Below are 24905 nucleotides of genomic sequence, written 5' to 3' on the forward strand. Positions count from 1 at the left end.
GTACACTGCTGGCTAATGGGAAATGTTTCCCTGTTCCTGTCACAGGAGATGCTCTCCCTTATTATTTTCTGTGTATGTTGTCATGTCTGTTTGTAATATCTGGAAGCCTGCCAGCCATCATGGTGCCAGCCAACAGTGGGGAGTGCAGAGTGGAAAATGGAAGAGAAACTGAGCCTCTGAAAATTTAATTTTGCTGATGAATCAAAAATATCTGGAGCCCACTGTCCCTCTGAAAGCATGTTATATCATTCAATATACTTCCTCATTGTTCTAGCCAGTGGGTTTTTTTTTTTTTTTTTTTTTTGAGAGGGAGTCTCGCTCTGTCACCAGGCTGCTGGTGTGCAGGGCACTATCTCAGCTCACTGCAAGCTCTGCCTCCTGGGTTCACACCATTCTCCTGCCTCAGCCTCCCGAGTAGCTGTGACTAAAGGCGTACATCACCATGCCCAGCTAATTTTTTTTTTTTTTTAGTATTTGTAGTAGAGATGGGGTTTCACCGTGTTAGCCAGGATGGTCTTGAACTCCTGACCTCATGATCTGCCTGCCTTGGCCTCCCAAAGTGCTGGGATTATAGGCATGAGCCACCACGCCCAGCCCCAGTGTGGTATTTTAATTTCTACTGAGTGTATCCTAACTGAATCAAACATCTAAGGGTCATGGTTCATACTGGGAACTGGAGATGCAAAGATAAAGCTGATTCCATCACAGCCATCAAAACCAGCTCACTGTCTGGTGGGGAATACACACACACACACACACACACAGAATGTCATGGCCTAGGTGTTAACTGTTGTCCTCCAAACTGAACAGAGGCTCTGTAAAAAACAGACACATCAAATGTATCCAATGCCTGGAGCAAGGAGCAAAGACAAATTGCAAGAATATACAAATAGGCAACAATCAGAAAATGGAAAATTAAACCACAATTATCAACAAGTAAATGCCACTCTATTACCTGTGAGAGTAATGAAAATATTCTTTAAACTGATGATGTCAAGTATTAATCAAAGATGTGGAGAAAGCAGAACACTGATATACTGCTAGTGAGAGTGTAAGTCGGTTCATTTGTTTGGAAAACTGTTTAGAAGAATTTAAAACTTACTAAAAAGTTGAACAGATATGTATCCATGACCACACCCCAGCAATTCCACTCCCCGTGTATACAGAAAGAAATGTGTACACGTATGCTCCAAAAGACATGTACAAGTATGAACATAACAGCCCTATAAGGAAGTTCTGACTTCCCAACACATTATTCTTAAGAACACATAATGAAGGATTTTCAACAAGGGGCCATGTTGGGATGTTTCTTTTATGTGGATCTTGGCTAGTACTACATGGCTATGAAGGCTCCTTAAAGGAACTGTGCTGAACACTCAATAAATTTGTTATGTCTGAAGTAGGAATTAAAAGACAAGAAAAAATGCAACAGATGGAACTAGAAAAGTAGTCAAGGATCAAACAAAATAACCTAACAGGATCATACAATATTAAAGAACAGGCTACTGCAATACCAAAACAAACAAAAATACAATAACAAAGAAAACTACTATATAATGTCACTCATGAGATGCAAAAATACTAAATAAAATGGCAAAATGAAATCAAGCAATGCATCAGAAGGATACTGTGACTAACTGGAATATCCAGGAAAGGGGAAAAAGTCAGTGAATCTGTCAGAATAAATCATCACATTAACAAATTAAATACCATACAACTGTAGAAAGAGATAGTGAAATGGCATTTAATTAAACTCAGGAGTCACCCCTACTTAGCTACAACAAAGATGTTCACTTGTAACTGAGAGCATAATGCTGCCATTCCATCATAGCTAACAACCAGACATGGTGAGTGAAATTATCTTTTGGTTATAGCAGCATTTCCCAATGCAATTTCACCCACCTACAAAGATAATAGGTCATGGGAATCAGTATTTCAACAGTGAAGTTTGCCACACACCAGTTTAAACAAAGTTCAACCATTTTCTTCACTGGAATAGTCTTTTTTTTTTTCTCTTCTCTTTAGTCTTTTGACAAGCTGGTGAGGTGCTTTTGCTTGTTCCTTAAGAGGGGATTTAGTAGATGCTACTCTATAAGCTTCTTTAGTTTCTTTAACTATAAAATCCTCCTTCATTTTCAAGACTAGTAAGCACTAGTGATTCCTTGAGATATAATTTCAGAAATGTTGGGATAAGGCACCGTGTCTACATTTCTTGGTTAACAGGCAAATGTGGCACCCAGAGGGAGTGGCATAGTAGCCAATTACCAATAATATATCTTGTTAAAACTCCCCAAGTACTCTGCTTTGTGTTACAGTTGATTATTAAAAGTGCAATTGTTGGCTTTTTATGCCTTTGAAAAAGTGCAATCATGGAGAATGATGATCACTAGAGGGTGAATGCTTGAACAGTGATATTACGAATTCCTTATGTGCACAAAATAGAGAAGTCAGGTGTAGACTTATGACAATGAACCACAGACATTTAGTTATCAATGCATTAGTTCTGATGGAACTAACATTATTTTTAAAAAGACATAATTTTTAAAAGGGTTGATTTCTAACTGTGTGAGTATATAAACACACTATTTCATCATAACTAATCTGCCTTGATGCTAGCACTAAATTATGACAGCCACATGGTTGAAAGGGGTTACAAGAAGCCATCAATTTTAAGATGGACTGTGATTTCCAAATAGTAAAATATAGCCAGTGGCAGTGTCTCACGCCTGTAATCCCAACGCTTTGGGAGGCTGAGGCAGGTGGATTGCTTAAGACCAGGAGTTCAAGATCAGCCTGGACCAACATGGCAAAACCCCATCTCTACTAAAAATACAATTAGCACACAGGTGCACACCTGTGGACCCAGTTACTTGGGAGGCTGAGGCACAAGAATAACTTGAACCCAAGAGGTGGAGGTTGCAGTGAGCCAAAATCACATCACTGCACTCCAGCCTTGGCGACAGAGAGAGAGATCCTGTCTCAAAAAAAAAAAAAAAAGTAAAATACATACCATATGATCACACATTTCCAAAGATCATTGATCAAGGTTGACCAATCCTATTAGGTATATAATAGATCTTTACAATGGACAACTCTAGTAGTTATCATAAGTGATCAAACTTGGCACTGGTGCTAGTGGGGGAAATGGATCCTATCTGCTTCTGATGTACTGCAAGATGAAGTACACATCACCATCTATGAAGTGTTCTGGTAAAAAATGCTTAAGCCTCTATTTCCAACTTCATGTTGTGAGAAATGTGAAGAAGAGGCCCATATCGAATTTCACCATGAGGAAAGAAACTAATGTGTGACATTCTATAAAACAGCTTTCCTAAACTCTTCAAAAGTCTGGCTTTTTCAGGTCTCAATTTTTAGCTTAGCTTAAGGGATAAACTCTAAATTAAAATCCCCTCAAATTCTTTATACTGTACTAGATCTTACCCAGAAAGAACTATCTGAAATTCAAATGGATGAGTGGTTATAGGAAGCTTTTCTGAATTCATTCCTCCAAACGGTTGTGCTTCTCCTAAGAATTCACCAGTAGTAATACTAATAATAAAGACAATATGAACAATAGAGCATAGGCTACATACCAGATACTCTTCCAAGGATACGATGCATACTAAATCCATCTAATCTCTATAACAGCATTATTAGTTACCATCAGCATTTTAAACATCATGTCCAGAGGAGATAAGCATTTTGCTCACCATCCTACAGGTAGTATGGAGGTGAAATGGTGATGACAGTATGGTATATGCCATGGATAAAGGTTTTCCTACATTTGTTACATTAACAGAGTTATTCTCTAGGATGAATTTACTGAAGTTTAGCAAAGATTGAATAGTGTTAGAAGGCTTCTGTACATTTAACATATCTGGTATAAATTATCTTATGCTGTTACAGGCATTAGAAAATTTTGATTCCCTCATTTGCCAAATCTTGCTATAGTGTGACTATTCTGCTATTCTAATCAGAGAGGTGCAAGTGAAGAATTTCTTATTTAAATTAAATTATATCGTGACTTGTCTCATGTCTTGAAAAATGTGAGTCTTGTCTCTAAAATTATTTCTGGAAGAGAACAAACTTTGTTTTCAATTCTCAATCATTTATGGACTGATAATTTTGTAAAATAGAATAAGAATGTTATGGAAATGTCAAATTGCTATAAAAGTTCCAAATATTTACTCACTTTCCACATTTATCTCATGATTGACAGATGACAATTTTATGACTGCACCAGTCTCTGGATAATAATTTGAGTGGCATCTGTCTAAAGGCCTTCCTATAATTCTAATTCAAATGATTTCTCATTTGGATGAATTCTCTGATATACTCTAGGATATTCACTATGTCTATAAGCCTTCCCAAATTCCTTATGTGCATAGGATTACACAGCAGTATGAATTCTCGGATGTGCAGCAAGAACTGAATTAAGTTTAGGTCCTTCCCACATTCCTTCCATTTAAACTCTTTTTAACAAATACCAATTATCTGATGTTATCAGACTTTGTGTCATGAATAAAGATCTTCACACATTCCTTACATTTAAATGATTTTACATCAGTATAAATTGATATCCAATAAGACTGTATAGAAGTCTAAAGGCCTTTTCATATTAGTTATATTCAAAATATTTCTCACTAGTATGAATTGCTAGATAGCAAGATAACTGTCCATAAACAGAAATGAATGACTTTTGCACATCCCTTACATTCACAAGGTTTCTCAAGAGTAAGAGTTCTTATTATGACGAGTTGTCTGTACACACACACAAAATGTTCTGTTACAACTTTCAATCATAAGGTTTCATTGGTATCAATTTTCTCATTTGAGTAAGTTGTCCACAGAAAGGCTTCCCCACATTCTTTATATTTGTAGGGTTTATCATTACTACAAGTTCTCTCATGAACAAGTTTTGAGCCATGAGTAAAGGTCTTCCCGAATTCCTTACATTGATAAAGCTTCTCACCAGTATGAAATCTCTGATGAACACTAAGTTGATAGCCACTACCAAAGGCCTTCCCACAGTCTTTACATCCATAAGACTTCTCATTATTATGCACTCTCTCATGCTTAATTAGGCTTGAACCCCAACTGAAAGCCTTCCCACATTCCTTACATTTAAAAGGTTTCTCACCGGTATGAATTTTCTGATGTTGAGTAAGGTGATAGCCACGACTAAAAGCCTTCCCACATTCTTTACATTCATAAGGTTTCTCCCCTGTATGGATTCTCTCATGTTGAACAAGACTTGATCCACAATTAAAAGCCTTCCCACATTCCTTACATTCATAGGGTTTCTCACCAGTATGAAATACCTGATGTCGAGTAAGTTGATACCCACTACAAAAGGTCTTTCCACATTCTTTACATTCATGGGATTTCTCACCAGTATGAACTCTCTCATGTTTAACAAGGCTTGAACCCCAACTAAAGGCCTTCCCACATTCCTTACATTCAAAAGGTTTCTCACCAGTATGAATTTTCTGATGTTGAGAAAGGTGATAGCCACGACTAAAGGCCTTTCCACATTCTTTACATTCATAAGGTTTCTCACCAGTATGAATTCTTGCATGCTGAATAAGACTTGATCCGCAATTAAAAGCCTTCCCACATTCCTTACATTCATAGGGTTTCTCACCAGTATGAAATATCTGATGTCGAGTAAGTTGATAGCCCCAACAAAAAGCCTTTCCACATATTTTACATTCATAAGGTTTCTTACCAGTATGGATTTTCTGATGCTGAGTAAGTTGATAGCCACGACTGAAGGCTTTCCCACATTCTTTACATTGATAAGGTTTCTCACCTGTATGAATTATCTCATGTTTAGCCAGGCTTGAGCCCCAAAAAAAGGCCTTCCCACATTCCTTACATTTATAAGATTTCACACCAATATGAATTTTCTGATGTTGAGTGAGGTGATAGCCACGACTAAAGGCCTTCCCACATTCTCTACATTCATAGGGTTTCTCACCAGTATGGATTCTCTCATGTTTAACAAGACTTGATCCCCAACTAAAGGTCTTCCCACATTCCTTACACTCATAGGGTTTCTCACCAGTATGAAATCTCTGATGCACATTGAGTTGATAGGCACTTAAATAATTCTTCCCACATTCTTTACATTCAAAGTGTTTTTCAGCTGTATGAGTTCTCTTGTGTTGAACAAGTTTTGAGCCATGACTGCAAGCATTCACACGTTCCTTATAAACATAGGGTTTCTCTGTATTATGAATGCTTTGATGTGGAGTAAGAGATTTACTTTTTCTGTAAGAGGGTATTTTTTCATAGCTGATTATCATTTGACTGAAGTATCCCTCTTGACATCCTTTTAGTCCCTCGAATATGCTTTTGCACTTCCAATCATTTCTGAAGATGGATGCCTCAAGGCCAAAGGTTTTACTTTTTTCCTTCATCTCCCATTGGGAAAAATTTATTTCAAAAATATCCTTTTCTGAAAATATTTTTTTGGTCTCATATGTTGTTGACTCCAAATCTGAAAGAAAACAAGAAAACCACACATTTTATTTCCTTCACTAGGAAAAAAAAAAAAAAAACTACAGTAGAAATAAAAGACAAATTAGGTGACTTTACTGAACTCACTCCTGAGCATCAAGGCACTCCCCTATTAAATAACAAACTTAGCCTTGATTTTGCAGCTCTTGTGATCTCAATGTTCTGATTTTATAGTTTTCTGGAGGATTCCACAAAGTTCACTTCAACAAGTCCCTCATTTTCCCATGCTGATGTTGCCTCAAACCAAATGTCAGCTTCCATCAGTCAAGCCCTTATGTGCCCAGTTGTGGTTATCCAGTGTCCCCTGCTAGGTATGTATCTTAATGGGAATCAAATTCTTATCATAATGAGCTTTGGCTGATTTTGTTTTGTCTAACAACTCTTTTGTCTTAACAACTCAATGGTCACAACTCTTGTCATTTTATCGAGGCAGCCATGGACAATATGTAAACATATAAACAAATGGGTAAGACTATGTTCCATACAACTTTATTTGTAGAAACAGGTGGATTTGGTGTATGATGTTACAAAATTACGCATGGATAAAAGATTATTCAAAGTGCAATGATTTTAATGTAACATAGTATGAAAAGTTCACAGATATGGTGTGTACCAGCTAATCACATCCCTCACTCCTCAGCCCCACCACAACTGTGGGCAGGGCAGCAGCCTATATTCCTGGAACAGCCAGCTGGGACCTGGGTGGTCAGTGTGACTTTGTCTTCCAAAAACTTCAGGGTTGTGCAGTTTGGTGGGTTTTGTGTTATTTTGAGGGACCAGCACAGATGACTGCCTTGATTTTAGCTCCATCAGTCACAGAAGCTTTCCCCAGAAACATCTATTGGAAGATTTAAAGGGCTAATGGACCTTTTCTTCTCCCCCTTTTTATAGCCAGATATTTAAGTAAATCTTTGTCTGGTACTAACTGACTGCAGAGATGATGGAACAGAAACTTCAGTGACCACATACAATAAGGAACATACAATTTGCCAAAAGAGTTTGAAAAAGTCTGACAGCTCCAGCCCTCAACAAGCAGAAATCAGCCATGCCTGAGGAATGGGAAAATTGAATCTCCAGAGGTACCACATTATAATACTCAAAATGCCCAGTTTTAACAAAAAATTACAAGCATACAATAAAACAGGAACATAGGGTGCCCATTCACAAGAAAAAAAGAATCTGACAGAAACCATTCCAGAGGAAGCCTAGACATTTAATGAACTATCCAATATGCTCAATGAGCCTAAAGAAACCATGGACCAAGAGCTAAAGGAAATCAGGAAAACAGTGTATGAACAAAATGAAAATATCAATAAAAGGATAGAAATTATTAAAAAAAAAAAAAGAAAGAAAGAAACCAAACAAATTCTGGAGTAAAGCAACTGAAATGAAAATTTCAATAGTGGATTCAGCAGAAGAAAGATTCAGCAAACTTGAAAATGAGCCATTTGAAATTATTGCACTAGAGGAGCAAAAAGAAAAAGGAATAATGAACAATGAAGAGAGCCGGAGGGATTGATGGGATACTATCAAGTACACCAACATACACATCTTAAGAGTCCCAGAAAAAGAAGAGAGATAAAAGTACAGAAAAAAAAATGTGAAGAAAGAATGTCTGAAAACGTCCAAAATCTGACAAAAGGCAGGAATACACATATGCAAGAGACTCAACAACTTCAGGCAGGATAAACTCAAAGAGACTCATATCTAGACACATTATAGTCAAATTATGGAAACCCAAAGACAAAAAGACTTCAGAACACAGGAAGAAAGCAGAAGCCTAACACATACAAGAATCCTCAACAAGACTAACAGCTAATTTCTCATCAGAAACCATGGAGAACAGAAAGTAGTAGGATGGTATATTGAAAAGTCCCAAAAGAAAAAACACTGTCAACCAAGAATTCTATACCAGCAAAAACTGTCCTTTAAGAATAAAGGTAAAATTAAGACATTTTCAAAAAAAACAAAAGCCAAAAGAGGTGATTACCAGTAGACCTACTCTAGAAGAAATGTTAGAGGGAGTGTTTCAGGCTAAAGTGAAAAGACACAAAACAGTAATTAGAAGCCATAAGAAGAAATAAAGAACATTGGTAATGGTAACTACATGAGTAAATAGAAAAGTTAGTATTATTTTACTTTTGATTTGTTGATTTAAAAGACAAATGCATAAAAAAATAACTATAAATCTGTCTTAAAGTAACCTGGCATTTCAAAGCAATAGCTGATTATAAAACTAGAGCAGGGAAATTTCATACAAGATGAACCTCTGACACCTTGTTTATCAGAAAATCAGGAGGTACTTAAAGAGTATGCCAAAAAGCCATATCATGAAAGGATTCCCACTGACCAAATCTGGAACAAGCTCCAACACTTTCAGCTTCAAAATAAATAACAGAAAAAACAGAATATAGCCCATTGACTAGAAATCCAACATATGAATAAATGGAAAGTTTGAAGAGGAACACAATATTTATTATTTATTTATTGAGACAGGGTCTTGCTCTGTCACCCAGGCTGGAGTGTGGTGACATAATCTTAGCTCCCTGCAGCCTCAACCTCTTAGGCTCAAGCAATCCAGTCACCTCAGCCTCCCCAGTTGCTGGGACTACAGGTGTGCACCAGCAGAGCCCAGCTAATTATTTTGTATTTTTTGAAGAGATGGGGTTTTGCCATGTTGCCCCATGCTGGTCTCGAACTCCTGGCCTCAAGCAATCCACCCGTCTCAGCCTCCCAAAGTGCTGGGATTACAGGTTTGAGCCTCCACTGTGCCCAGTTCTACAATATTTAATAGTTTCAAAGTTCTTCCCTATAAAATACTTATGGAAGGGGAAAAAAGCAACTGCACAGGGAGGAAGCCAGCAGACACCACCTTAATCAAGTACTCAGAGTGAATAACATGAGTAATGACAAATCATTCATACTACCCAACAAAATGCAGGGAGAAGAATGCAGCATCGATTCTGTGATAATCCTGCCAAAGATCCATACCCTAAATCTAATCATGAAGAAAGAGCAGACAAACCCAAACTGAGGAACACTGTACAAAATAACTGGCCTGTAATCTTCAAAAGCATCATAGACATATGTGCAAGTCAAGGAAAGACATGTGAACTGTTTCAGACTGACAGAGACTAAACAATCCAAATTCCACAAACAAGAACAACAAAACAATATATTATCTGGCCCCTTCCTATCTCCCTGGCGTAATTTCTTAGTACATATTCCTTTAATAACTCTACCCTAGAGTTCTGGTAAAGTTCCTTTCCAACAACAGGGCCTTTGCATTTGCTGTTCACTGTGATTGATCTGTTCTTCTCCCACATATTCACATAGCTTGAATATCTCTATTCTTGAACATCTGTTCAAGAAAGCATTCCTTGACCATCTTATCTAAATTAGCCCTGTCAGTCCCCATCATTTTCTATTCCCTTACACTGTTTACCTTTTCCAAAGAATTTGGTTCATTACACACTATTTATTCACTTACTTATTTGATGTTTCTCCTTTACTACAAAGTAAACTGCATGAAAATAGGCAAGTTATCAAAACTTGTTCATGATTCTATGAATAGTGCTCAGCACAAGGCTGGCCAGAAGTAGACATTCGATATAGTATTTGCAGAATTTATGAAATCTGGTTTCTTTGACAATGGTTATGAAATAAATGTCCTATAATGCAAATCCAGCCCCTTGGCCATTAAAGGAGAGAGGTGATTGTAGGGAGGGCCCAAGAATGGTGTAAAGCTCACTGAGGTATGGGGAAGATCAATGTGTTTAATGAACCCATTTCTAACCCAGCAAGTATAAAAACATACCCTTGGGAAGGGGGAGAAGAAATTCACCTGGTTTCTTCAAAGATAGCCCTGGAATTTCCAGTGCAGAAAACTGATGATGCCAAGAGGAGACTAAATTATTTCAGGCAGATGACCTTACCCAGTGACACCAAGTTACTATAGTTCTCCAACATCACATCCACGTACAAGTCCCTCTGAGCAGGGTCCAGGCATTCCCACTCCTCCTGAGAGAAGTCGATGGCCACATCCCTGAATGTCACCAACCCCTAAAACCAAAAACCCATGTATTACTTGTGAAATTAAAGAAAACATTTCCAAGAGGGAAAAAGAGGGTATGAAGGATAAACTACAAAGAGGGGGAGAAATACAACAATCAAGGAGGCTGAAAGCCTCTGATATAGGTAGGAAAAAGCAAGAAAATCAGTGTGACTAAAGCAGAATGTTAACATGTTCTAGAAGAATCCTGTTACAGCAGAAAAAACTTTCCAGATACTATAAGATAACTCAGCTATCCAGACCTGTCTGGTAATACATTTTTAAAATCTCAGTTTCTTCTCTGTTAAATAAAAAGTGCATGTGTGTATACATCATGCATATTTACTATGTGCTATGTGCCTTTCTCATAAATTATTTGTAAAAGTGAATTGCTCACCATCTTTCCCCTTTAAGAAATAAAAACAAGGCCTGGTACAATGGTTCATGCCTGTAATCCCAAGCACTTAGGGAGGCTGAGGCAGGAAAATCACTTGAGGTCAGGAGTTCGACACCAGCCTGGCCAACATGTGAAACCCCATCTCTACTAACAATACAAAAATTAGCCAGGTGTGGTGGCAGATGCCTGTAATCCCAGCTACTTGGGAGGCTGAGGCAGAAGAATCGCTTGAACCTGGGAGGTGGAAGCTGCAGTGAGCTGAGATTGCACCACTGCACTCCAGCCTGGGTGACAGCAAGACTGTCTCAAAAAGAAAGAAATAGGAAAACATGAAAACTTTTTCCCAAATATACTACAAAATCTTTATTTTATAAAACCGATTCCCATTAAATTAGGGACTATCAGCAAGACTCGAATATATCACTGTTAGATTACATCATAAGCATTTTTTCTTATGATGAATAAATAATTTTTTTATTTGTTGCAATTCATTTTATCCTCTCAATATATGAGCTTAATCACTCAACTATATCTATACATTTAGGCTGAACAAAACTTCTACAGATTTTCTTGATTGTGGAAATATATTATCATCTAGACCTTAGGCATCATCTTATCTGTTACTATCAACTACCCCTCGCTTAGTACGTTACTTGTTCCTGAGTTAGAGGATGCTGATACAGGACACATGAGGACACTGATATAGGATGTTGCACATGACACAAATGTCACTCATGACCTACACATCCTGGTTGATGACAAAATGACTTCAAAGTCAACAGGTTCAAAATCCACTGGTGATGGAGTCCTTTGGTGACTCCAGAGACCACTGGTCTTCATCTCTCAGGAAACTCCTGGAAAGAACCACTAACTCCCCTCTTTCTAATCTGAAGCACCTCCCAACACATGCAACTTCACATAAACCGAGGTTGAGACCAAGAAACCCCAAAGTCCATCTTATCTCTGTGGAAAACTTGGGTCTATGGAGAAGTTCCAAGGTTTTGCATGTGGTCCAGTGGTACCCTCATTACTAACTAATCACACGCAGACCTGACATGGGAATGAGAAACTCGGGTACGGGAAATGGTGCCGATGTGGCCAATCAAAGGTGATACCAAAACGCATCACCCAAGACAGTCAAGATGGTTAAACATGAAAGTGCTCCCAGAGAATGCATAAACAACTAACATCACTCTTCCGGGTGACCATCCAGCTGTCTAACGACAGAGTGTCTTTGGTAGCCACCTTCTAAAATCAGCATCTTACCCTAAATTAAAAAATACTGCTGTTTTCAAAATCCTTGCAGTCTTTCATTCTCTTCCCTTTCCTCCTTTATATGACTCCCATTGGTGCCTTTGATGGAGGAAATCAATACACTATTGGTTTTCTTTGCATACAAGTAAAAGTGTGTTAAAAGTGTGTTGTTAACTGTATTTCTTTGAGTTATCCTTAACAGAAGCTTAAGTATTTCCCTCAGAGGACTTCATTGCTCTATCATTGCTCTTACTAGAAGACTGGGAACACAGGAGATGTTAAGTAACATCTTCAATGAATATGACATTGATTAAAAAGGGGAGGGGTACAAGGGGAGGACACTAAGTTATTTGGCACCATCCTCCACTGGAATAGGAAGAACTGAGAAGCGGGTTCAGGGATGGAGTTCTGTCAGAGAGAAGGCTTTAGGAAAATTAAAAAAAAAAAAAGATTCGCACGCCCTGAAAATCACAGTATTTCATGGAGATAAAAAATACCAACTTACATCAGTCATGGTTCTGGAATTGCAAGAACTAATTAATGCTCCATGGGATTCCTCTATTGGTGAAGCACAGAATCCAGAAAAGCCAGAACTGGGGAGGGAAAACAAAGTGTTAAACCAGGTGTGCCTCAGTGATCCCATCCTGACTTACGCTAATAGAAGATCTTATCTTCTCCATGCCTGCTTCTGCTACACACCCCACGTGCCATTTATGGAATCCAAACTTTCACCTAAACCCCAAAGTTCTTCAGCAGGGAGGTTTCTGGCAGTGTCTGGTTCTAAGGATGTGAATCTGGACCTGGGATCTGACGATTCAGTCCTGCCCAGGAGATCAGATCATCCTCTTTCCATTCCTACCTCTCAGGAATACCTGTCATGGTCCAAGCTAGAATGTCCTTCATGGGTTCAGGACTGAAGGAAGTTGATCAAGACAGGGGAGCTGGACAGGATGTATAAAGAATTCATCGGGAACCCAAAAAGCTGACTTTCCAATGCATAGATCAGTAATATTCATGACACGGAACATCATGCAATGAGTACATGCTAACTTAGGGAAATAAGATATACTCAATAGAAAAAGGAGGTTATGAGATTTATGGTATGATTACATTTATAAAATACATACATATCAATACAGAAAGACTGACAATCACATCAACGGATAAAAAATGTTTAGAAAGTTATACATCTCAAGAAAAAAACAAAAAATAAAAAATAAAATTACATATCTGTATATATTAATAACATTTATCTTTTCATTATGATCATGTTTTTTGTTTAGGTAATCCACATAATCATTGTAACCATGGCCATGCATTACACGAACTGTATAATTTCTACATATGCCTATGTCTTGCCTAGAAAAAAAAAATGGATGAAATTCCCCAAGTTATGCCATGGATATATTAATAGAATAATATTAGTGTAATAATACTAATATATCCATAGTATAAGTTGGGGAATTTCATCTTTTCATTTCTGTTTTTTGGGGGTTTTATTTTATTTATTTATTTATTTATTTTGAGACGGAGTCTCACTCTGTCGCCCGGGCTGGAGTGCAGTGGCACGATCTCGGCTCACTGCAAACTTCGCCTCCTGGGTTCACGCCATTCTCCTGCCTCAGCCTCCCAAGTAGCTGGGACTACAGGTGCCCACCACCATGCCCAGCTAATTTTTTGTATTTTTTAGTAGAGACGGGGTTTCGCCCTGTTAGCCAGGATGGTGTCGATCTCCTGACCTCGTGATCCGCCCGCCTCGGCCTCCCAAAGTCCTGGGATTACAGGCATGAGCCACCGTGGCTAGCCTATTATTATTTTTTGGTTCCCCTTCCATTAATGAGGTTTTGATTCTGCTTTTCTTATCTTGACTGATAGATTTATTTTGTATCTGAACCTATCTTAAACATGGTATCCTCCAGATAACTGCTGAATCACCTGATCCTATTAGGCTCACTTTGCAACTAACATTAGTAGTATAAACTTTATAGAATAAATTCCATTTGCCTCCAAATACTTGATCATGATTCAGTAGTACTGCTTATAACTACCTTCCTATGAGTTCCTAAAGCAGGTCCCCTGGATTGCCTACTGGCCTTTGTTGCTGGCTGCTGACTGCCTTACACTTAGCCCAAGGCATATTTGGTCTCCAAGGTAACACCTATGTCTTCCAAACACTGTATTACTCCCTAAGTACAAGTATTACAGGGTCAGGCATTTGGGGCAAATTCTTTGCCCAAAACTTCACTTCTAGAAATGTATCCTTAAGAAATTGCTAAAGAACAAAGAAGCACACAAGAGGAATACACAAGGATATTCAACCAAAAATAACTTCTGATCACTAAAAATGAGAAACTAGGTAATAGTAAACAAAAGGTTTAATAAATTGCGACCCACCATACCCTCATTGGTTATGATGGTGTTGGTTCATATTCATTGATGAAGAAAGACACATATGATCAATTCCTTAGGCAAGCAGGTTTGTGACTAACATAATGTGGGAGGTATTTTCTGTTGAAATTGAGGTAAAAGATCTGGTGTCAGACCTTTAGGATGTGAATTTGACCTTGATAGTTACCAATTTCTCAACACTTCTTTTTCCCCATCAGTAAGAGGGGTGAGAACAGTGTCCACCATAGAAGAGTAAGAAATCCATACAAAATACTGAATGGTATATGATAATTGTTTATAAGTTGTCTTTGTTTCTTCTTCAGAGACAGGGTCTTGCTCTGTTGCCTAGGCTGGAATGATGTGGCAGAAACACAGCTCGATGCAGCCCCAACCTCCTGGACTCAGGTGATCCTCCCACCTCAGCCTCCCTCCCCAGTAACTGGAACCACAGGTGCATGCCATCGTGCCCTGCTAATTATTATTTTTTAAAATTGTTTGTAGAGACAGGGTCTCACTGTGTTGTCCAGGCTGGTCTTGAATACCTGAGCTTAAAGAATCCTCCTGTCTTGACCTCCCAAAGTGCTGGGATTACAGGTGTAAGCCAGCAGGCTTGCCCACATTGTCATCATTATTATTGAAAATGGCTAGGCACGGTGGCTCACGCCTGTAATCACAGCACTTTGGGAGGCCAAGGCGGGTGGATCACGAGGTCAGGAGATCGACACCATCCTGGCTAACACAGTGAAACCCCATCTCTAGTAAAAATACAAAAAATTAGCTGGGCATGGTGGTGGACGCCTGTAGTCCCAGCTACTCGGGAGGCTGAGGCAGGAGAATAGTGTGAACCCGGGAGACGGAGCTTGCCGTGAGCCGAGATCGCGCCACTGCACTCCAGCCTGGGCGACAGAGTGAGACCCCATCACAAAAAAAAAAAAAGAAAAGAAAAGAAAATGAAGAATGTTACTGTCCCTTATCCTGTTATAACAAAGAAACTTAATGCTACTCTCTTTTGCTCACAGTAAAACGTGTCCTTCTCAGACCTGCTTTCTTATAACACGAACTCAAATTTCACAGGTGAGCCTTGAGCCTGTACTCTTCCTAAATAACAATGTGAGAAAAACAGGTTCTCAGAAACATGCAGAGGAAAATACTACTTCCTCCCAGAAGATACATAGAGATTCAGCATCATTAAGCTGCATCAGAAAATACAACCTGATTAGGTATCAAGCTGAGAACTTAACCAGAGGCTCAGTCTTACTCTTCTGTACAAATTGGTGGTTTAAACATTTACAACCATAACCTTCTCATTCTACCTCCTGGTATTTACACCTGTCTTTGGAAATATTATCTGTAAAATGTATTTTTTGTAAGATGGCTCTATATTGGAGATTATTGCCATTGTCTGGCGAGGTAACCTTTAAAATAATATAATTCTAAAACTCCTGTTTGCCTGGTAATTCATTTTTAAATGACATTTCTATAATCCCAGAAGTTGTGCATATTTGAAGGTTTTCAAATAAGGGAATCACTAGCACTTCCCTCTTATCCCTAAATATTCAAAATTAACGTACAACCTAAATCTGGGTTGTTTCTTTTTCAAACTAAGAACTAAAGAGTCTTCAATTAATTTACATTACCAATTACTATAATTTTATTCTGCAGGAAAAAAAACAAACAAAAAACAAAACAGACCCATAGGCTCAAAGGAAAAAGGATTTAAACAAAAATATTCCAAAGTGCTGGGTGTGGTGGCTCACGCCTGTAATTCCAGCACTTTGGGAGGCCAAAGGAGGCAGATTGCTTGAGCTCAGGAGTTCAAGACCAGCCTGAGAAACATGGTGAAACCCTAGCTCTACCAAAAACAGGAAAAATTAGCCAGGCATGTGGTCCCAGCTACCTTCCCTCTGAGGTGGGAGGATCGCTTGAGCCTGGGAGGTGGAGGCTGCAGTGAGCTGACGCTGCACCACTGCACTCCAACCTGGGTGACAGAGTGAGACACCATCTCAAAAAAGAAAAAAAAAAACACCAAAACATTAAAAATGATTAACTCTAGAGGATGCGATTTTTAGCTTCCTTCTCGATATGTCTCCTGGATTGCTGAGGTTTTTTTGGACCAAGCCTGCATTAATTCCATAATTGGAACTATAAAGACATTTCCAAATATAAAAAACTGAGTGACAGGAGGGATATATTTCAGTCATGAAGAAAACTGAACAAACAGGGCCAACAATGAAAATCAGTGGGCCTGAAACAATTCACACCTACCAGCTCTTGAACATCCTGTAGCTGTTATTCAATGTAATGAGACACGTTCACTGTCAAGATTCTCCTGTAAATCAACACAAATTAGATAGACCACCTTCAAAGTCTGAGGAAGAAAATAAATGTGCATAAACAAAACAGTATTTGGTACATAGTAGATGCTCAATAAGTATGGCTGCACCTCTCCACTTCTTCACTGAATGACGAATTAAAGTAACATTTTAGATGTAATCCTTGAAATATGTCTTCCAAAACCCTGTCTTATTAGATGGGATTGACAGGTAACACAATATTCTTGAGCACTTTTGTTTATAATTATAATGATTGCTTAAAATTGCATCATTTATAGTTTTCCTTCCTTTGACTCTTTATAAACTTAATTTTTATTAGGTGCATATCATTCCATCACTATATACTGCAATTTACTTGACTATTTCCATTCTACTGGACACTAATTTTTTTTTCTTTTTTTTTTTTTTGAGATGGAGTCTCACTCTGTCACTTAGGCTGGAGTGCAGTGGTGCAATCTTGGCTCACAGCAACCTCTGTCTCCTGGGTTCAACTGATTCTCCTGCCTCAGCCTCCTGAGTAGCTGGGACTACAGGCCCACACCACCACGCCCGGCTAATTTTTGTAATTTTAGTAGAGCTGGGGTTTCACCATATTGGTCAGGCTGGTCTAACTCCTGATGTCAAGTGATCCACCCGCCTCCGCCTCCCAAAGTGTTGGGATTACAGGCGTGGGCCACTGCACCCAGCTGGACTAATTTTTTTCAAGCTCCTTCCCAGCAATTACAATCTTTTTTCCAGAACAATGGAGCTAGATCTTTTTGGGTCATGGTCACTTTTGATAATCTCATGAAATTATAGACACTTTGCCCACTTAAAAAAACACATTTACATATATTTACAAAAATTTGGTCTCGATTTCAAGGGGTTTTGGTCACCTAGAAGCTTGTCAATGGAACAAGAAGACCTCAGGCTAAGACTTCCTGTCCTAAGGCTGGGCACAGTAGCTCACACCAGTAATCCCAGCACTTGAGGAGCCTGAGTCAGGTAGATTGCTTGAGTCCAGGAGTTCGAGACCAGTCTGGGCAACATAGTAAAATCCCCTCTCTGTAAAAAATCCAAAAACTGGCCAGGCTTCATGGCACATACCTGTAGTATCAGGTACTAGGGAGGCTGAGGTGGGAGGATCGCTTGAACCTGGGAGGCCAAGGCTGCAGTGAGCCATGATCATGCCACTGTACTCCAGCTTCAGCAAAAGGCCAAGACCCTACTTTTTTTTTTGAAGTTTTCCTGTCCTAGATTCCTAGATCATTTGAGCATCTGGTCACTTTTTTTTCTTTTTTCCTTTTTTTTTTTTTTTTTGAGACGGAGTCTCGCTCTGTCACCCAGCCTGGAGTGCAATGGCAAGATCTCAGCTCACTGCAACCTCCAACTGCTGGGTTCAAGCAATTCTCCTGCCTCAGTCTCCCAAGTACCTGGGACTACAGCCACCCGCCACCATCCCGGCTAATTTTTTGTATTTTTAGTAGAGACGGAGTTTCACCATGCTGGCCAGGCTGGTCTCGAACTCCTGACCTTGTAATCCACCCACCTTGGCCTCCCAAAGTGCTGGGATTACTGGTGTGAGTCACCGCACTCAGCCCCCACTTTTTTGTTAATTTGCAAGCACCCATCACAATCAACTTCTTATTTCTCTTACTCTAATCTATAAAAAGCTGACAGGAAATAATCTAGAAGAGCCCAGTAATAGCAACTCAATATTCAGTAAGCCTATATCATGGGGATGACACTGCTCTAAGAAGCTTTACACATAATAACTCATCTTACATCATCACAACTCCATTAGGTAGGTACTATTCTGTCCCTATTTTATAGGTGTGGCACAGAGGGCCTGAATCAATTATCTAAGTTCACACAGCTACCAACAGGCAGAGCCAGGATTTGGATTCAGATACTTTGGATCCAGAGCCTTAATTTTTTTTTTTTTTTTTTTTTGAGACAGAGTCTCTCTCTGTCACCCAGGCTGGAGTACAGTGGTACAATCTTGGCTCACTGCAACCTCCACCTCCCAGGTTCACACCATTCTCCTGCCTCACCCTCCCGAGTAGCTGGGACTACTGGCACCCGCCACCACGCCTGGCTAATTTTTTGTATTTTTAGTAGAGACGGGGTTTCACCATGTTAGCCAGGATGGTCTCGATCTCCTGACCTCGTGATCTACCTGCCTTGGCCTCCCAAAGCGCTGGGATTACCATGCCCGACCCCAGAGCCTTAATTTTAACTACAACATAGTTCGGCTTCTTACATGCCACACAAAGCTGGACTTGAAACAAGCCATGCTTGACAATGTTACAGACTTCTATCTAAAGATTATCTGAAAGTCCCCACTCTTGTTGGTGCAAATCACAAATCCCTATGCTCAAAGCTCAATCATATTTCCACCCCTAAAAGCCTCATAAAGCAGACAACATTGTCATATACTGCCAGAAACGTCCCCTTACTTAAAATGCCTCATACCTTGCCTTGCTTTAAGAATCATGATTATGGGCCAGGCATCGTGGCTCACACCTGCAATCCCAGCACACTGGGAGGCCAAGGCCAGAGGAACACTGGAGCCCAGGACTCCAAGGTTGCAGTGAGCTATGACTTTACTACTGCACTCAGCCTGGGCAACACAGTGAGACCTTGTCTCTAAAAAAAGTAAAAAAAAATTTTTTTTAAATTATGACTACAGAAAACTTAAAAAAAAAGTTTGTATATAGCACCACCTAAATACTAATCTCCTCAAATAATCATAGTTTAAAATAATGCTCTGATAGCAATCTACAAGAGGTGCCTTTCTATAACTCTTCAGTGCACTGAAGGATTTGAACGATTTGCCATGTGAACAGGTGGGCAGGAATTGAGGAGAACAACAATAGGGGGCCACCGGGCGGAAATATGTACCAGCATGGCAGGTCATGTGACTGGGAAGACCCAGTCAAGATCTTTCAAGTCAAGGAAAGAAAATGTTCTCATGACCTAGAATCAAAGGTAGTTGTAGGTATATGTATAAAAAAAGTATGTATAAAAAACCTCACCTAAACCTTGATTTCTAAATATGCGCAAACTCCTTTTCTCCTCTTCGAGCTCCTTCTTAGAAATCTGGCAACCTAGCAGCACTGGGGGAAAAACAGTAACATGAGACATCAGCATTTCTAGAGCGTCACAGACTTAATTAAAAAAGAAAAAACAAGAGCAAAACACCCTCTAGGGTCACTTCTGCCTTCATCCACACAAAACCAAATGGAACGAAAAGGCAGGCTAGAGTCTATCTCTGTGTTGAGGGCAATTCTTGGGGACAGAGGTCTGGTTTTAGTGGCTCTGAAACATGTAGCTAACTCACCACCAAAGAGCTCCTAGAGGCGCCTCTTGTAGGAATCCTACCTCTAGAACTTCCCCATCAGGTTTTGACAAGATCCTGTCGCGAGGACGTTTCCAGATCTAAAATTCTCATCCTTCTTGCTTGAAACGTTCATTACAGGGCTTAGCATAGACTTCTTTCTTGCAGTCATTTAACCGTGGAAGGCCCAAAAACAGGCTAAAGGGAACCTAGAGCATTTGGTCAAAGCAAATCACACTTACAAATACGGCCACGCACCCCATCACCCCGTCACACATTCACAACTGCACCCACCTCCGCGGAGACACGCCCCGGCCCTGCCACGCCGTCTGAGACACACTATCCCTCGGCTGCTCGCGTGCACACAGGCTTGAGTGCCGGACACGACACGCCCTGTCCGTGACCCAGCCCTCCCCATCTCCAGCGCCCCCGATGCCACCACCCCCACCCTCACCCTCACCCTCACCCTCACCCTCACCCTCACCCTCACTGCCGGTTCCAATCGGGCCCCGGTAAAGCCAGCCGAGCCCTCCCAGCTTCACCCGGGCTGATTACTTTTACGGACACGACCAACTCACCATGCAGAGTCCAAGAACCTTAAGGACACCGGAAAAGGACCCGGAGACCCGTGGTTAGTTTGGACCCAGAGGCTGATGGGAAACAAGAGCCTGGAAACGCTCCCAGGCTGGGAGAGGAGCCACCGGGAGTGTTTCTGGCCGGCAAACTCGCCCCGCCCCTAAAAGACATGTGCCCCGGAGAGTTCTGGGAAATGTAGTCCACAGTGGGATAGTCTCCGGAAGTTGAAACCGGGACAGGGGGGATGCTCCCAGCATGCAACTCGGCTTCACCAGTCAAAGGCGCTTTTTCCGAAGATGGCTGGGAGCTCCAGCCTTTGCTTGAGGGTCTTTGGTGTTGACTGAGCGAATTAAAAGGTTCTCAGCCTTCGCTAAGGAACGCATTCTGGAGTCTAGAACAGCCGAAGATGGGACTGGGGTGTCTGGGGACTTAGACCTGAGCGAGCAGGGGAATCCAGGGTAAGTTCCCTGGAAATGACCTGCGCGACACTACCAGTTTACCTGGGTACGAGCGCCTGGAACAGTGTCTGGCAGTTGAACAGATGGGTGTGTCTTGCTTTGAGGGAGTTTGTTAGTTCGATTCGGTGCCTGGGACCCTGCGTGGACCTGTTTATGTTCATAGCATGGTTTCTAAATTTATGCCTGTGTGTCTGTTTCATTAGGTGTGAGATGAACTGTGTTAGAGATTTTATATGCCGCTGTTGAAAGACAACAAGTGGTCGTGAGTGGATATTGTGACCATGGAGACTAATGGCAGTGCAAAGGCGGCCATAAACAATACAGAAGCAATCCAGCGTGGCTGTGTTCAATAAAACTTGATGGATTATAAAATTTGAATCTCATTCTTTTTTTGTAGGGTATGAAACCATTTATTCTGAAGCACACACTCATACACCAAAAACAGTACTATATATTCCCTCTCTCTCTCGTGTGTGTGTGTGAGAGAGAGAGGGAGAGAAAAAAAGGTTTTAAAGGAGACAACTAACTGATTCTGAGGTTAGGGAGAAAAGATCGAGCCTGAAGTTGGTGTGGTAAGAACCTTTGGATATAAATATTTAAAAAAAAAAAAATTACCTAAAAATATTAAAGCAAAATTTGACATTAAAACTAATAGAAAGAAAATGAAGTGTTACCTTTTAGGGGCTCTTTCTGGTCACTGGTATCACCTGTCTCATCCTCTGCCATCTCTCACCTCCTGGTCTCTCTTATCAAGAGAAGACTAGAGCACCTGGATCCCAGCTTTTCCCCTGCCTCAGCTGAGGCCACTACCCTGGTTGACTCCCATGGTGACATAGATGCCACATCCAGTATCGTGGGTCTGAGTCTTCATCTGCAGGATCCTTGAGCTTTCCTCGGCACCCACTCCCATTTCCCATTTGGGACTTCATTATCATCAGCATCTGCTCCACCCCCAAAACCACTGGTGGGAGCAGCCTCCTCTCTTCCCATGTTACTTGCTCAATGGCTCCCACAAGTACTATTCTGAATATTTTGGGGATCTTTTGATTTTTAAAAATTTTTTATTTCCATAGGTTTTTGGGGAACAGGTAGTGTTTGGTTACATGAATAATTCTTCAGTGGTGATTTGTGAGATTTTGGTGCACCTATCACCTAAGCAGTATACATGGCACCCATTTTTTAGTCTTTTATCCCTCACCCCCTTCCCACCCTTTCCCCCTGAGTCCCCAAAGTCCATTGTGTCATTCTTATGCCTTTGCATCCTCACACCTTAGCTCCCACTTATGAGTGAGAACACACGATGTTTGATTTTCCATTCCTGAGTTGCTTCACTTAGAATAATAGTCTCCAGGCTGGGCACAGTGGTTCACACCTGTAATCACAGCACTTTGGGAGGCTGAGGTGGCTGGATCACCTGAAGTCAAGAATTCAAGACCAGCCTGGCCAACATGATGAAACCCCATCTCTACTAAAAATACAAAAATTAGCCCGGCATGCTGGTGGGTGTCTATAATCCTAGCCATCTGGGAGGCTGAGTCAGGAGAATTGCCTGAACCCGGGAGGTGGAGGTTGCAGCAAGCCAAAATAGTGCCACTGCACTACAGCCTGGGTGACAAGAGTGAAACTTTGTCTCAAAAAAAAAAAAAAAAAGAAAGAAAGAAAAGAAAGAAAGAAAAAATAAATAAATCCAGGCAAATGCCCTTAATTCATTCCTTTTTATGGCTGAGTAGTATTCCATTGTCTATATCTACCACAGTTTCTTTATCCACTCATTGATTCATGGGCATTTCAGTTGTTAAACATTTTTGCAATTGTGAATTCTGCTGCTGTAAATATCTGTGTACAAGTATCTTTTTCGTATAATGACTTATTTTCCTCTAGATACCCAGTAGTGGGATAGCTAGATCAAATAATAGTTCTACTTTTAGTTCTTTAAGGAATCTCCACACTATTTTCCATAGTGGTTTTACTAGTTTACATTCCTACCAGCAGTGTAGAAGTGTTCCCTGTTCACCGCATCCTCAATAACAGCTATTTTTTTTTCATTATAGACATTCTTGCAGGAGTAAGATGGTATCATACTGTGATTTTGATTTGCATTTCCCTGATGTTGAGCATTTTTTCTTATGTTTGTTGGCCGTTTGTATATTTTCTTTTGAGAATTGTCTATTCATGTCCTTAGCCCACTTTTTGATGGGATTGTTAGTTTTTTCTTGCTAATTTGTTTGAATTCTTTGTAGATTCTGGATATTAGTCCTTCGTCAGATCTATAGATTGTGAAAATTTTCCTCCGCTCTGTGGGGTGTCTGTTTACTCTGCTGACTGTTCCTTTAGCCATGCAAAAGCTCTTTAGTTTAATGAAGTCCCAGGCCCTTTGTTTTTATTGCGTTTACTTTTGGGTTCTTGGTCACAAAATCCTTGCCTAAGCCAATGTCTAGAAGGGTTTTTTTCCAATGTTATCTTCTAGAATTTTTAGTTTCAGGTCTTAGATTTAAGTCCTTGATCCATCTTCAGTTGATTTTTGTATAAGGTAAAAGATGAGGATCCAGTTTCATTCTCCTACATGTAACTAGTCAATTATCCCAGTGCCATTTGTTGAATAGGGTGTCCTTTACCCACTTTATGTTTTTGTTTGCTTTGTTGAAGATCAGTTGACTGTATTTGGGTTTATTTCTGAGTTGTCTACTGTGTTCCACTGATCTATGTGCCTATTTTTATACCAGTACTATGCTGTTTGGGTAACTATGGCCTTATAGATTGAAATCAGGTAATGGGATGCCTCCATTGCTTAGTCTTGCTTTGGCTATGCAGGCTCTTTTTTGGTTCCATATGAATTTTAGGATTTTTTTTCTAGTTATGTGAAGAATGACAGTGGTATTTTGATGGGAATTGCTTTGAATTTGTAGATTGCTTTTGGCAGTATGATCATCTTTACAATATTGATTCTACCCATCCATGAGCATGGGATTTGTTTCCATTTGTTTGTGTCATCTATGATTTCTTTTAGCAGCGTGTTGAAGTTTCCTTGTAGAGGTCTTTCACCTGCTTGGTTAGATATATTCCTAAGTATTTTATCTTATTTTATTTTTGCAGATGTTGTAAAAGGTGTTGAATTCTTGATTTGATTCTCAACTTAGTCGCTGTTGGTGTATAGAAGAGCTACTGATTTGTGTACATTAATTTTGTATCCGGAAACTTTGCCGAATTCTCTTATCAGTTCTAGGAGTTTTCTGGAGGAGTCTTTAGGGTTTTCTAGGTAAACAATCATATTATCAGCAAACAGCAACAGTTTGACTTCCTCTTTACCGATTTGGATGCCTTTTATTTCTTTCTCTTGTCTGATTGCTCTGGCTAGGACACTCAGTATTATGTTAAAAAAAAAAAAAAAAGGTGTTGGGAGGTGGCATCCTTGTCTTGTTCCAGTTCTCAGAGGGAATGCTTTCAACTTTTCCCCATTCAGTATTATGTTGGCTCTGGGTTTGTCATAGATGGCTTTTATTACGTTGAGGTATGTCCCTTGTATGCCAGTTTTGCTGAGAGTTTAGTCATAAAGGAATAGTAGATTTTGTTGAATGCTTTTTCTGTGTCTATTGAGATGATCATGTGA

General features: G+C 40.0%; 1 protein-coding gene and 1 non-coding gene across 10 annotated transcripts in view; one reads left to right on the forward strand and one right to left on the reverse strand.

Annotated features, from left to right (window-relative positions):
- LOC103234806 (uncharacterized) overlaps positions 1 to 7875 on the forward strand; it is a 33010-nt gene extending 25135 nt beyond the window's left edge. Inside the window, exon 5 of one of the 2 annotated variants that reach the window (XR_012093144.1) lies at positions 6697 to 7875. This is a non-coding gene — a transcript (uncharacterized protein). The remainder of the gene's footprint in view (positions 1 to 6696) is intronic. The other variant, XR_012093145.1, reaches the window with a different exon arrangement.
- Positions 1723 to 20968, reverse strand: ZNF283 (zinc finger protein 283). Of its 8 annotated transcripts, none has more exons than XM_073016336.1 (7): positions 20843 to 20968; positions 20309 to 20473; positions 19963 to 20043; positions 16878 to 16941; positions 12730 to 12817; positions 10458 to 10584; positions 1723 to 6502 (listed from the first exon to the last, which is right to left on the reverse strand). In XM_073016336.1, exons 4-7 carry the CDS (start codon positions 16889 to 16891, stop codon positions 4800 to 4802), a joined length of 1932 nt encoding a protein of 643 aa, XP_072872437.1. In that variant the 5' UTR covers positions 16892 to 16941; positions 19963 to 20043; positions 20309 to 20473; positions 20843 to 20968; the 3' UTR covers positions 1723 to 4799. The 8 variants fall into 8 exon arrangements, with proteins under 8 accessions (XP_072872437.1, XP_072872438.1, XP_072872440.1 ...); XM_073016337.1 differs by having other exon boundaries at positions 20268 to 20473; XM_073016339.1 differs by lacking the exon at positions 19963 to 20043.
- Between the last annotated feature and the right edge of the window lie 3937 nt (positions 20969 to 24905).

The sequence above is a fragment of the Chlorocebus sabaeus genome, chromosome 6 (assembly GCF_047675955.1).
Source record: "Chlorocebus sabaeus isolate Y175 chromosome 6, mChlSab1.0.hap1, whole genome shotgun sequence".
NCBI lineage: Eukaryota > Metazoa > Chordata > Mammalia > Primates > Cercopithecidae > Chlorocebus > Chlorocebus sabaeus.

Bases quoted from the DNA above. Each gene is read 5' to 3' on its own strand.
- ZNF283 (XM_073016342.1), bottom strand. From the start codon at position 15,532: ATGGGGTCTCACTCTGTCGCCCAGGCTGGAGTGCAGTGGCGCGATCTC. The intron at 10,585-12,729 runs GTAAGTTGGTAT...TTTTGGTTTTAG, and splicing joins ATTCCAGAACCATGACTGAT to GGGTTGGTGACATTCAGGGA. The intron at 6,503-10,457 runs GTAAGGTCATCT...GTTTTCTTTCAG, and splicing joins TAGTAACTTGGTGTCACTGG to ATTTGGAGTCAACAACATAT.